General features: G+C 42.5%; 1 protein-coding gene across 1 annotated transcript in view; it reads left to right on the forward strand.

The window, feature by feature from the left end:
- The window catches only part of IPO8 (importin 8), a 39,707-nt gene that overhangs the window by 14,548 nt on the left and 12,107 nt on the right, over nt 1-13,052 (forward strand). The window contains exons 9-19 of the mRNA XM_066590866.1: nt 613-747; nt 1,494-1,593; nt 1,702-1,778; nt 1,854-1,970; nt 2,357-2,446; nt 6,393-6,558; nt 6,649-6,809; nt 10,869-10,994; nt 11,083-11,149; nt 11,363-11,488; nt 11,641-11,738. Coding sequence (XP_066446963.1) covers nt 613-747; nt 1,494-1,593; nt 1,702-1,778; nt 1,854-1,970; nt 2,357-2,446; nt 6,393-6,558; nt 6,649-6,809; nt 10,869-10,994; nt 11,083-11,149; nt 11,363-11,488; nt 11,641-11,738 — 1,263 coding nt within the window. The remainder of the gene's footprint in view (nt 1-612; nt 748-1,493; nt 1,594-1,701; nt 1,779-1,853; nt 1,971-2,356; nt 2,447-6,392; nt 6,559-6,648; nt 6,810-10,868; nt 10,995-11,082; nt 11,150-11,362; nt 11,489-11,640; nt 11,739-13,052) is intronic.

Consider the following 13,052-nt stretch of genomic DNA (forward strand, 5'->3'; position numbering starts at 1 on the left):
TACATCGCCACACCATTCACAGTGTTCCATTCTCCGGATTGCCAGCGGTACCCCAATAATCAGACATGTAGTCCGTATCCTGTGAATAGGGAATAAATGTGTTTAATGGTAAAACCCATTTAATTAGAGATTAAAGGGGATGTCCAGTTGTAAACTATTGATGACCTATCATTGGGGTAGATCTGCAGTAGTACACCGCCCAGGACCCCAAACGATCAGCTGTAAGCTAGGCTTGGTATTACAGCAATTAAAGTGAATGTGAAGTTGGCTGGCAGTACCAACCCTGGCCACTGCAGGGTGGGGGTCCCAGTTGGCAGACTCTCTCTCATCTACTTGTTTATGAACTATCCTAATGATGGGTCCTCAGTAATTTACAGCTGAACAACCAGTTCTTTAATACCAAAGAGCATCTAACTTTACTGTGCCATGTCAATCTATCGCTTCGTCTTATCAACCATTTTTTGGACAGATTACACAGTCCATGTGACCTCTCCGTATTTCAGCTGTTTTTCTATAAGCTCCTGTGAATATGTTAGGACTTATTGGTTATGTGGTGGTGGGAAGTTACAGACTGATCAGAGATCATTGACTACAGATGTGTTACTGCTGCAGGTTCTTCTGAAAGTCTTAGAACTTCAAAGGCAGAAGCAGTACGTGGCCCCCCGAGTGCTGCAGCAAACCCTAAACTACCTGAATCTGGGGGTGTCTCATGCCGTCACCTGGAAGATGCTGAAGCCAAACATGCAGGTGAGTCTTGTCCTCAACATAGAGTCCTGTCACCCCTGAAAAGTCAGCAAAATAGTGAGTGCAGCTCTGGAGTATAATACAGGATGTAACTCTTCCGGGTCAGTACAGGATAAGTAATAATATGTACGCAGTAACTCCACCAGCAGAATAGTGAGTGCAGCTCTGGAGTATAATACAGGATATAACTCAGTATCAGTACAGGATAAGTAATGTATGTACACAGTGACTCCACCAGCAGAATAGTCGGTGCAGCTCAGGGGTATAATACAAGATGTAACTCAGGATCAGCACAGGAGAAGTAATGTTATGTATACAGTGACTCCACCAGCAGAATAGTGAGTGCAGCTCTGGAGTATAATACAGGATATAACTCAGTATCAGTACAGGATAAGTAATGTATGTACACAGTGACTCCACCAGCAGAATAGTGAGTGCAGCTCTGGAGTATAATACAGGATGTAACTCAGGATCAGTACAGGAACAGTAATGTATGTACACAGAGACTCCACCAGCAGAATAGTGAGTGCAGCTCTAGAGTATAATATAGGATGTAACTCAGGAACAGTAATGTATGTACGCAGTAACTCCACCAGTGGAATAGTGAGTGCTGCTCTAGAGTATAATGCAGGATAAGTAATGGATGTACACAATGAATCTGCTTTATATTTGGGGGTCACATATATCTGTTAGGCTAATTGGCTTACGTCCATAGGTTAGTACTTTGGTTGTCACCTCCTTTCTCCTAGAGCATTTCAGAGGAAGTCATATTCCCTCTTATGTGCTACAAGGATGAAGACGAGGACTTATGGCAGGATGACCCCTATGAGTACATCCGCATGAAGTTCGGTAAGACCTGTGTCCCTTCCCCACTCGGTCACATCAGAACATCCCTTGTACCATGTCAGCTATTGCTTGCTGCTGTGACACGAGCCGCTCTTCTCTCATCCTCTGTAGATGTGTTTGAAGATTACATATCTCCTGCTACAGCGGCTCAGAACTTCCTCTATACGGCCTCCAAGAAGAGGAAGGAGGTGAGATACGACTGTGGCGAACATCTCCATCCATCGTAATAGTGAAGAAATGCTAACTGTGTCTCTGTGCTTCAGGTCCTCCCAAAAATGATGAACTTCTGTTACCAGATCCTCACTGCGTCCTCTGTAGACCCTCGTAAAATAGATGGGGCTCTGCATGTTTTAGGATCCCTGGCAGACATTTTATTGATGGTAATGGTTGCCTAATATCAGGGGGGGGGGACGACTTGGTATTTGTATAGCTCCAACTTATTCTGCAGCGCTTTCATGTAATTTGTTTACTACCCACCAGCAAGCTGAGTACTCATCAGATCCCTTTTGATTAAGATGCCCTCGTTAAGTTTGTTATCATTGAGCTTTGAGCATTGACTGGTAGACGAAGCATGCCAATAGCACGCCTTGCCCCTGTGAGTGTGCCCGCTCGATTAGTCGGAAGTTCAGAGTTACTCCAAGAGACAAGTAGTATCACATTCACACCTGTTATGGGCCTTCCAGGTCGCCCACTAACTTGGCTATAATGGGGCGGCATATTGCATAACTGCTTTATTCTATACATAACAAGATGTATATAATTACAGAAATCTGTGTACAAGGATCAGATGGAGGTGTTCATTCAGAATCATGTGTTCCCCCTGTTCATGTCGGAGCTGGGCTACGTCCGAGCACGGGTGAGTCTGTCCAAATATAAGAGTACGGCCATTAACAACCCGCCCTCTTTCCATTTTGTCCTCCAGTATCATTACCCCTCCTTTAGATATAGATTATACGGTGTTGTCTTTTATAGCACCCGCCTTCCCGTCATCTCGCGTCTTTTATCCAGTCATGTATTCTTTCACTTTACATATTATCCCTCAGTGTTGTCCTGCATGTCACCTTCTTACCCTTTCATGTATACATTGCACAATTTGGTCTTATGTCGCCCTCCTTCCACTTTGTTCGGTGTCTTTTAGTCAACGATAATACATTCTGTTGTTTGTTGTCTTACATGTCAGCCATTGTTGTCTGTCACTTCCCATGTTGTATATTACACAGTTTTGTACTATAGGTCACCCTCCTTCCACTTTGTATTCCAGTATGTTTTATATAGATGCCATAGACATAATCTATTTTTCCTTCCAGCATAATTTTCTTCTGCTTTTGCTCTATGTCACCCTCCTTCCGCTTTATCGCCTGATATGTCTTCTTTCACTTTCAGTGTTATTCTCCCTCAGTGTACTCCTGCATGTCACCCTCTTACCTCTTTATGCACACATTATGTGTTTTGTACTATGTCACCATCCTTCTAGTTTTGTATTCCAGTATCTTAGATCGATGTCCTAAATATCATCTTCTGTTTATTTTCCTAATTGTACTTTGTCTCCCAGTGTTGTCCTATATGTCACCCTCCTACCTCTTTATTATCTATTATCCAGCCATTATATAAAGTGTCTTGTATGTCGCCACTCTCTTCTCTCACTTCCAGCATTCTTATCCCTCAGTGCTGTCCTGAATGTTACCCTGCATATATATACACTGCAGTGTCACCCTCCTTCCAGTTTGTACTTCATTATCTTAAATAGACATCCTACACTCATCCTCTGTGATTCCTTTCTCTTTCAGTGTTGGCCTTCATATTCCCTACTTTCTGTTTCATGTGTACATTACACACTTTCTCAGCTGTGTCATTAGGGAACACAGGTAAGACCTTGTTTTTAGAGGTCTTCAAGATCCTGGAGTTCCTTGGACTTCAGGTTTTACAGGGTGGGAGGAGGGACATTGGGGTTGCACTAAATCCCCTGAGGATTCACTACCTCCCGAAGGCAAGGTGGCACAGAGAAGCCCTAACTTTTCTTTGACCCACCTGCGAAGATCCTCTTGCTCAAATTTCCTGGGCCTCCCTTCCCCACCAAAAGGAGGTGAGACATAACAAGAAAACGTGCTGGACATCAAGGCCACAGCAGGTGGCTCCGCCCCTCCAGGGAAGGTAAGTATGCATGGCTAGCCAATTCCTCCTCCATAGTTGCGCTTCCTCCTCCACCTTCGTGCCCCTTCCTTTGCTTACTGACACAGTTTGCACTGCCCCACAGTCCTATCCAAACCTCCCGCAATCAGAGCGGGGTAATGGGAGTGCCTGTTGGGGGAGCGGGGGTTTTCTCCTTTGCATGGGCAGCTTTATCTGGCCCATATTGCGTTCCTGGGGAATTTCAACCACTTGCTCCCTGTAGCCTTTTGCAGTCTTTTTGGTGGGCTGGCCACGTGACAATGTCCCTCGTCAGTAGGGGAATTGGGTCAACCTCTGAACCCATATAAAGTCCAAGGAACTCCAGGATCTTCAAGACCTCTAAAACAAGGTCTTAGCTGTGTCCCTCAATGAACATCCGAGAAGAGGATTTTACAGTGAGTAACAAAACCTGTTGTTCTATGTCACCTTAATTCCACCTTGTTTTCTGTATCTTTAATGAATGTCTTAAACCTCATCTTCTGTTCTTCCTTTTCTTTTCCATTAGTATTAACCCCAAGTGTTGTCCTATAAGTTGCCTTCCTTTCACTTTGTTACCAGTATCTTAAAAAGACGTCCTAAAGAGCAGCCTTTCTTCTTTCCTTCCTTTTCCTGTATTCTTTTCCTCCACTGTTGTCCCATATTTTACCCTCTACCATCTTTCATCTTTATTCATGTCATCATATATAAAGTTGTGCAGTATTACTATCCCTCAGCATTATCCTTCATGTTACCTTATTTCCATTTCATGTACACTATGTTGACAGAAGTATTGGAACGCACATAGAAGATGATGAAATTAGATTTTATTTCCATTTTTCAGTCCAGTGTTGGGCCGTATTTGGCCTCAATGACTGCAGTAACCCTCCTCGGCTGCTTTCCACCAAATTTCCATAGATGTGTGGAGGGATTTGCCTCCATTCCTCAAAGAGAACTTCAGATAATGAAGAAGGGTGTGTTGGGCAGGCACAGATATGGCGTTCTAGTTTGTTGCAAAACTTTAGGCTGGCCAATGAAGTTTGCAGACGCTGTGCTCCTCAAACCTTAAAGGGGTTGTCCCGCGGCAGCAAGTGGGTCTATACACTTCTGTATGGCCATAATAATGCACTTTGTAATGTACATTGTGCATTAATTATGAGCCATACAGAAGTTATAAAACGTTTTTTACTTACCTGCTCCGTTGCTAGCGTCCTCGTTCCCATGGAGCCGACTAATTTTCGCCCTCCGATGGCCAAATTAGCCGCGCTTGCGCAGTCCGGGTCTTCTGCTCTCTTCAATGGAGCCGCTCGTGCAGAATGCCGGCTCTGTGTAGCTCCGCCCCGTCACGTGCCGATTCCAGCCAATCAGGAGGCTGGAATCGGCAATGGACCGCACAGAAGAGCTGCGGTCCACGGAGGGAGCAGACCCCGGCGGCCATCTTCAGCAGGTAAGTATGAAGACGCCGGACCGCCGGGATTCAGGTAAGCGCTGAGCGGTTTGTTTTTTTAACCCCTGCATCGGGGTTGTCTCGCGCCGAACGGGGGGGGGGGGGGGGGTTAAAAAAAAACAAAAACCCGTTTCGGCGCGGGACAACCCCTTTAACACTGCGTGTCATATGACATGGTACTCAATTATGTTTGTAGAGACACGGAGCTATACCCAAGTATTGACACAGGGCAGGTGATGCCACATTGTCCGGAATGTCTCTGTACCTATTGGTGTTGAGGATGGACTTCACATAACCAATGTTTCTAGTCCTTCCGAATAGATTTTCCTCTGCCCCACACACACCCTCACCATAACAGAATCCTTCCAAACTACACTGTTGGTACGATGCAGTCACATAGAAACCTCTCTCTGGGTAACCGCCACACCCAAGTGCCACCATCCGATCGGAAGATGGTGTACTGTGATTCATCTGTCCACAACACCTGCTTCCACTCACTTGCAGTCCGTCGCTCCGAGCCTCATCACATGCCGTTTCCTACGGATGGTTCTGGTACTAATGGATGTTCAAATGTCCCGTGAGACCTCCTGAGCGAGGGCAGACGGTGTGTGTGTGTGTGTGTGATGTCTGTGATGTCTTCACAGCTCCTACAAGGCTTTGTTGTCCATGTTTTGTCAGTTTACGAGGTCTTCCCGGACGTGGCCGCACCGCACACACTGGATGGTCTCCATCTCCCAATAACACGGCCAACAGTGGACTCTGGAAGGTCCAGAAGCTGGGATGTCCTGTACTGATTGGTTGGTGACATTCCCACCAACACCAGTCCCCGTTGTCAGCTCTACACCTGGGGGCATTCCATTGCCAGACCCCATTGACCATTAAGGTGTCTGTTTAGTCTCTGTTCAGCTGTCCGGCATTTTGCCAGCCCAAAAAGTCCTTCATGCATGACTTTTTTTCTTCCAGCATTTTGTACCGGATCTGCGATGAAACCTCCGAACTGAGGTTCTTAACGCAGGTGTGAAGTTATCCTTACGTGGATGTCCTAAACATCATCCACTGTTCTTCGCTTCTTCTTCCAGTATTTATTTTTCCCCTAGAATTGTCCTTCATGTCACCTTCCTTCCACTTTTTCTAACAGAACCTTTTATCCACCCCATCAGATGTATAGTTTTTTTTCTATGCATCACCTTCTGTTCACTTTTTCTTCCAGTGCTGTTGGGTGCTTCACTCATTCAGTACACTAAAATTCCACAATGAGCTGAACCTCAGGAATGCCATAGAGCTGGCCAAGAAGAGTCTGCTGGAGGATAAAGAGCTGCCGGTGAAAGTGGAGGCCGCCATCGCCATGCAGACATTAATAAGCAACCAAGGTGCAGGTAAGTGCAGTAGTTATCGAATCACCATAGGAACGTCAGATTCACACATAAAAGTTTGACTGTTGCATTTGATGTCCCCGCATCTCCCAGCTAAGGAGTACATGAGGCCGTACATCCGAGCTGTCATGCAGGAACTTCTACACATAGTACGAGAGACTGAAAATGACGACCTCACCAATGTCATTCAGAAGATGATCTGCGAATACAGCCAGGAGGTGGCGCCCATTGCGGTCGACATGACCAGTCACCTGGTAACTTGGGAGTGGGGATTTTTAGTTGGAATTTTGGAAATCTTGGCCTACTAAGCAGTGGCAGATTAAAGCTACTGGGTCGTATGACAGCAAGCAGAGATTTTTTAAATGTTGAGGAATTGAAACGCAGACCGTTAGAAAGTGGCGGATCAGTTCATTATAAAGTGATCCAACTTTATTTACATAGAAGTGGATAATCCCTTTAACCCCTTAGTACTGAAGCCTCTTTGTGCCCTAATGACCAACTCATTTTTCATGTGTGTTGTGTTTTTTTATTTTTTATGTTTTTTTTACTGTCACATCCTTAGAGCCACAACTTTTTTTTTTTTCATTTTTTGGTCGTATTGGGGCTCGTTTTTTTAATGAGCAATTGGGGGAAAAAAATAAGACCATTGTTTTGTTTTTTGAATTTTATTTTGTCAGTGCTGAGCCTGCAGAATAAGTAATGTGATAATTTTCTGGGTCAGCACGAGTCCAGCGATACAAAGTTTATAGATCTTTTTCTATTTATTTGTACACAATTAAAACCCTTTTTAATTTTTTTTGTGTGCGTTGTCACATTATAAGGGTCAGAAAATGTTTGTTTTTCCCCTCAACAGATCTCTATGAGGGCTTGTTTATTGTGGGATGAGCTCCAGTCTTGATTGATCCTACTTTTTGGAACATAAAGCATTTTGATCACTTAATCTTGTCTCTAGAAAAAAACGGAATATTAAAACAATCTGCTGTTCTTGCATTTTTGGGAATTTTTTTTTTCTATGCAGCATCAATATGTTAATTCTGCAGGTCGCTATGATTACATTGATACCGAATTTATATAATTGAATTTATTTATTTTTTTTATACCTCCGCATTGAAAGACCCCTAACATTTTTTTTCTGTATATGGTGCTGTCTGGGTTTTTTTTTGTTTGTTTGTTTTTTTTTGTGGGATGACTTGTACTTTTCAATAGTACCATTTAATGATCGATATTACTTTTTGGTTACTTTTTATTTAGTTTTTTTATTTTCCGGTGAGGTATGTAAATTTAGCTATTTTCACAATTATATGTGTGTGTGTATATATAATATAAGACAGCTTTCACACGGCTGAGAAAATCTCGCAAGGTGCATAACTATGGACCCCAGAAAATTGCAGTACGTCCTATCTTTGGTCGTGCCCTTGAACGACTTGCACATTGTTTTCAATGGGGCCGGAATACAATGGGAAATAGTTGCAATGCCTGAAAGCAGTGTCGGAGGATTGCAACTTCCTAACAGTGATGGGAAGCAGTTTTGACATAAATGCCTCGCATCCTTGGGGACATAGCATGAGTGCGATTAGTGGGCTTAGTTTCACGGCCCAAAATCTCACTAGGCTGTGTGAAACTAGTCTAAGGACGAAAGGTGGGATTTTGACTTTTTTTTTTTTTTTTGTCCCACTAGAACGACAGAGAAAGTGGGTGTTCACTTGGCCCAGCGTCATGCATCATCAGGACGTCATCACGCTCGCGGTCACATGATGGGGCCGCCCCTCATCTGCCGCGGCGTCACGACTGACGTCATCACATCGGTAGTCACGTGATCGGGGTGTGTCGCATCTGCTGTTACATCCCTGCATGGAATGGCAGAAGGGGGCGTTCCTGCTCCTCACTTTGTAGTGTTTAGATGCATCAATTGCATAGAGAAGTACAATATATGTAAAACTTAACCATAGATGTTAAAAATGACATCGGATACAAGCAACTGTATAATCAATATATACAAAAGGATGAAGATCACACAAACCTGTTATCTAAACCGTTTGTTATATATTCCTGATCTATATAAGTATATATCCACTATATCCGTCAGTGTTTACTGATCAGTCAATTTTTACTCCTCAAAAGATGACCCCATTATTATGGAAATGTATATACACCACTATAGATCAAGTAGTAACTAAATGACAACCAGTAGATCAATTATATATAAACCAAATCAACATATTATAATAGCTCTGGTATATCAATAAATGGAAAAGACCACAGAAAAAAATATACCGATACAGGTACCATGTATATTGTCTCGCATGCCATGATGACTTGACGACCATTCTGTGAATACAAAAAAACATGTACGTGAGTTAAAAAAACACTAAAAATGGTATACCCAATGTGTACAAGGAAATTTCACAGAAACATAGAGACATTATATTCGTGGTTAAGACCTTTAGGTACCATAGTGTCTAACGTAAATATCCATCGTAGTCCTTTTTTTAACAATAATCCTAATCTATCTCCCCCCCTCAGCATCTCAGGGACAGAATCAATAATGCGAAACTTTAACTGACTAGTTGTATGTCCCCTCTCAGGAAAATGGCGCGGTACCGGAAGGTCAAGTTTCCTGGTTCGAATAGAGCTCTTGTGGCTAGAAATTCTATTTCTGACTTCTTGAATGGTTTGCCCAACATACTGTAGGCCGCAAGGGCACGTAAGCAGATATATAACGTATGTTGAAGAACCAGGAAACTTGACCTTCCGGTACCGCGCCATTTTCATGAGAGGGGACATACATCTAGTCAGTTAAAGTTTCGCATTATTGATTCTGTCCCTGAGATGCTGAGGGGGGAGATAGATTAGGATTATTGTTAAAAAAAGAACTACGATGGATATTTACGTTAGACACTATGGTACCTAAAGGTCTTAACCACGAATATAATGTCTCTATGTTTCTGTGAAATTTCCTTGTACACATTGGGTATACCATTTTTAGTGTTTTTAACTCACGTACATGTTTTTTTGTATTCACAGAATGGTCGTCAAGTCATCATGGCATGCGAGACAATATACATGGTACCTGTATCGGTATATTTTTTTCTGTGGTCTTTTCCATTTATTGATATACCAGAGCTATTATAATATGTTGATTTGGTTTATATATAATTGATCTACTGGTTGTCATTTAGTTACTACTTGATCTATAGTGGTGTATATACATTTCCATAATAATGGGGTCATCTTTTGAGGAGTAAAAATTGACTGATCAGTAAACACTGACGGATATAGTGGATATATACTTATATAGATCAGGAATATATAACAAACGGTTTAGATAACAGGTTTGTGTGATCTTCATCCTTTTGTATATATTGATTATACAGTTGCTTGTATCCGATGTCATTTTTAACATCTATGGTTAAGTTTTACATATATTGTACTTCTCTATGCAATTGATGCATCTAAACACTACAAAGTGAGGAGCAGGAACGCCCCCTTCTGCCATTCCATGCAGGGATGTAACAGCGGATGCGACACGCCCTGATCACGTGACTACCGACGTGATGACGTCAGTCGTGACGCCGCAGCAGATGAGGGGCGGCCCCATCATGTGGCCGCTAGCGTGATGACGTCCTGATGATGCATGACTGTGGAGCTCTATGTAGCATGCCATGATGACTAATGCGATTACAGGTGATTTTAATTCTGTTGATTTGTTGTATTCTGTGATTGGTCCATTCTGGAGGTGGACCACTATATGTATGTCTGTTGTTCACACATTTTGTATATTTGACAAACACTCATTGAGTCGAAACGTCACACTTTGGACGAATAAAGACCATTTATACTTGCACCGCAACTGCTGCCTACGTCAACTTCTTTTGTGCGATGACTTCTGGTGGTGTAACCTGGATCTAGACCACAGTGGGCGCTGCAGACAACCTGTTCAACCCGACGTGGATGCTTTTTTTGCTGCTGACTCCTTTGTTGTTTCTCTATGGGCAGTCATTAAGGGAATAAGCTTGTTTTTCTCATGGGATTCACACCAGTTATGATGGCATCTTGCTACCAGTAGGATTTCACCAACAGACCCCTGAAATTTTTAGAGGAAGTAAAAAAAAAAACCTGATAAGTGGCATTTTTTTCCCAGCAATTTTTGCCCCACAGAGATGAGCAGTGGCGATTTGTTTTTGGTCGCTGCTTAACCCTTGTACCTTTTTTAGAATAACCTGTAGGAGAGTCGCTGCTGAGGACCGTCATCCTCTTCTATGACATGTCTGTGTCCAGCTGAGTCTCTGTACCCGCTGCGTTGTCTTTTAAAGGCGGAGATCTTCGTGAAAGTGCTGAAGAGCGAGGAATATGAAGAAGTGGAAGACAAAACTGTAATGGCGATGGGAATCCTGCACACGATTGACATAGTCTTGACGGTTGTAGAAGATCACAAAGAAGTAAGTTTCCACGTGACACAAAGTCTTTATGATCTGCAGCAAGTTTGGTTATTTTGTTATATACTTCTACTATTCTTTCTTTTACCAGGTGAAACAGCAGTTGGAGGGAATCTGTCTGCAAATAGTGGGGCTTGTGCTCCAGAAACACATAATAGGTATTACCACCACATAGACATGACCCTGTCACACACTATGTAATATGTATACATTCTATATTATACTCCAGAGCTGCACTCACTATTCTGCTGGTGGAGTCACTGTGTACATACATTACTTATCCTGTACTGATCCTGAGTTACATCCTGTATTATACTCCAGAGCTGCTCTCACTGTTCTGCTTTCCCACGCTCTCTTCTTCTACTTTGCAGAGTTCTATGAGGAGATCCTGTCCTTGGCTTATAGTCTCACCAACCAGACCATTTCCCCGCAGATGTGGCAGCTCCTCGGAATCCTGTTTGAAGTCTTTCAGAGGGATTGCTACGAGTTTTTTACAGGTTCGACATCTTATCCGCTGTCTTACAGGCGTTTTGCCAATTCAGATTGTAGTTGTGACATCTGCGGCTGTCTGTGCCACTGCTGTAAACTCCTCACCTTCTGTTGCAGTCACTTTGTCATTGTACTGATTGTAATTTTGTCTCTGCTGCAGATATGATGCCGCTGCTGCACAACTACATTACTGTAGACACAGAGACCCTGCTGTCAAACCCCAAGCACCTGGAGATTATTTACACTATGTGTAAGAAGGTGAGGCGGTCATACGTGGGTACCTGTCACACTAACCTGAATACCAGGGAGGTTGCTGTCCTTCCCGGATTCTGTGTGTGAAGTAGATCGCAAATCCCACTCCTAGAATCACAAAAGTTTTCCTTCCTAAAAGGAGTTATCCATAAGTAGAAAAAAAAAAGGTAGCTTTCTGTCAAAAACAGCGCCACACTTGTCTGTATGTTTCTTGTGGTATTGCAACCAAACCTTTTGATGGAGCTCAGGTGCAGTACCACACAACTCATGAAACAGGTAAGGCGCTGTTTCTGAAAGAGAACCTATGTATTTTTCTACTTTTGGACAACCCCTGAGTGATTCGTCCCATTTTGGATGTAAGAACGTGACGTTTGTTGGAGGGATTTTAATCTCCATTTTTCAAAAGCCATAACTTTTTTTAATAATTATTTTTCGGTTGACACGGCCGTATGAGGGATGTCTTTTGCGCGGCGAAGTGTAGATTTTATTGGTTACATTTTGAGTGCACGTAATGTATCATATAACTTTTTTATTTCATTTTTTTGTAGGGCAGGGAGAGGAAACGCCACAATTTTTTTTTTTTACAGCGTAAATCATGCAGCCTTAAATGATGCAATAAAAATCTTCTGTGGGTCGGTACGATTACGACCATAACAAAATTATATATATAAATAGAAGCTATTTTGTCCATTTCGCCTCCAAAAAAGGACAATTAAAAGTGATGAAAAAAGCTGTATGTAGCCCAAAATGGTACTAAGTAAAATTGGAGCTCGTTAGAGAACTCTGTCCATGGAAAAATAATAGTAGTAATAATAATACTAATAATAATTATAGGAATTCAGCAATACTATATATATATATATATATATATATATATATACTGTATGTATATATATCTCTAATGTACCCGGCTTCGCCCGAGTTAGTTTGGTACAGGTACTTTTCCTGTTCGCACAGAAAATTTTATGGAATCGTGGTTACTTCAGAGGAGCCGAGAAATAGAATATGTATGCACTTAGAGGAGCGTTAGATTCTCCTCAGGCTGCCTGTACCCATGTCCCTCTAGGGAATATGCCACTCCTCCCACTCTCCTCACTTTTTACCCTTAAAGGTAACGCCCCCTTTTATTTAAATTTATCCCAAGATTGAACATTGCAGCCCCTTCTTAGCCTTAAAGGCATGCTCGTTCCCTGCAGTGCATGACCGGTTCCTTATGTACTTTATTAGCCCTTCAGTATATTCTTAGTATATACACACACAGACGTGAGGTAGTTTCTCCTCAGTATATACATAGAGGGGAGGTAGATTCTCCTCGGTATA

Source organism: Eleutherodactylus coqui, chromosome 2 (assembly GCF_035609145.1).
Source record: "Eleutherodactylus coqui strain aEleCoq1 chromosome 2, aEleCoq1.hap1, whole genome shotgun sequence".
In the NCBI taxonomy this organism is placed as follows: domain Eukaryota; kingdom Metazoa; phylum Chordata; class Amphibia; order Anura; family Eleutherodactylidae; genus Eleutherodactylus; species Eleutherodactylus coqui.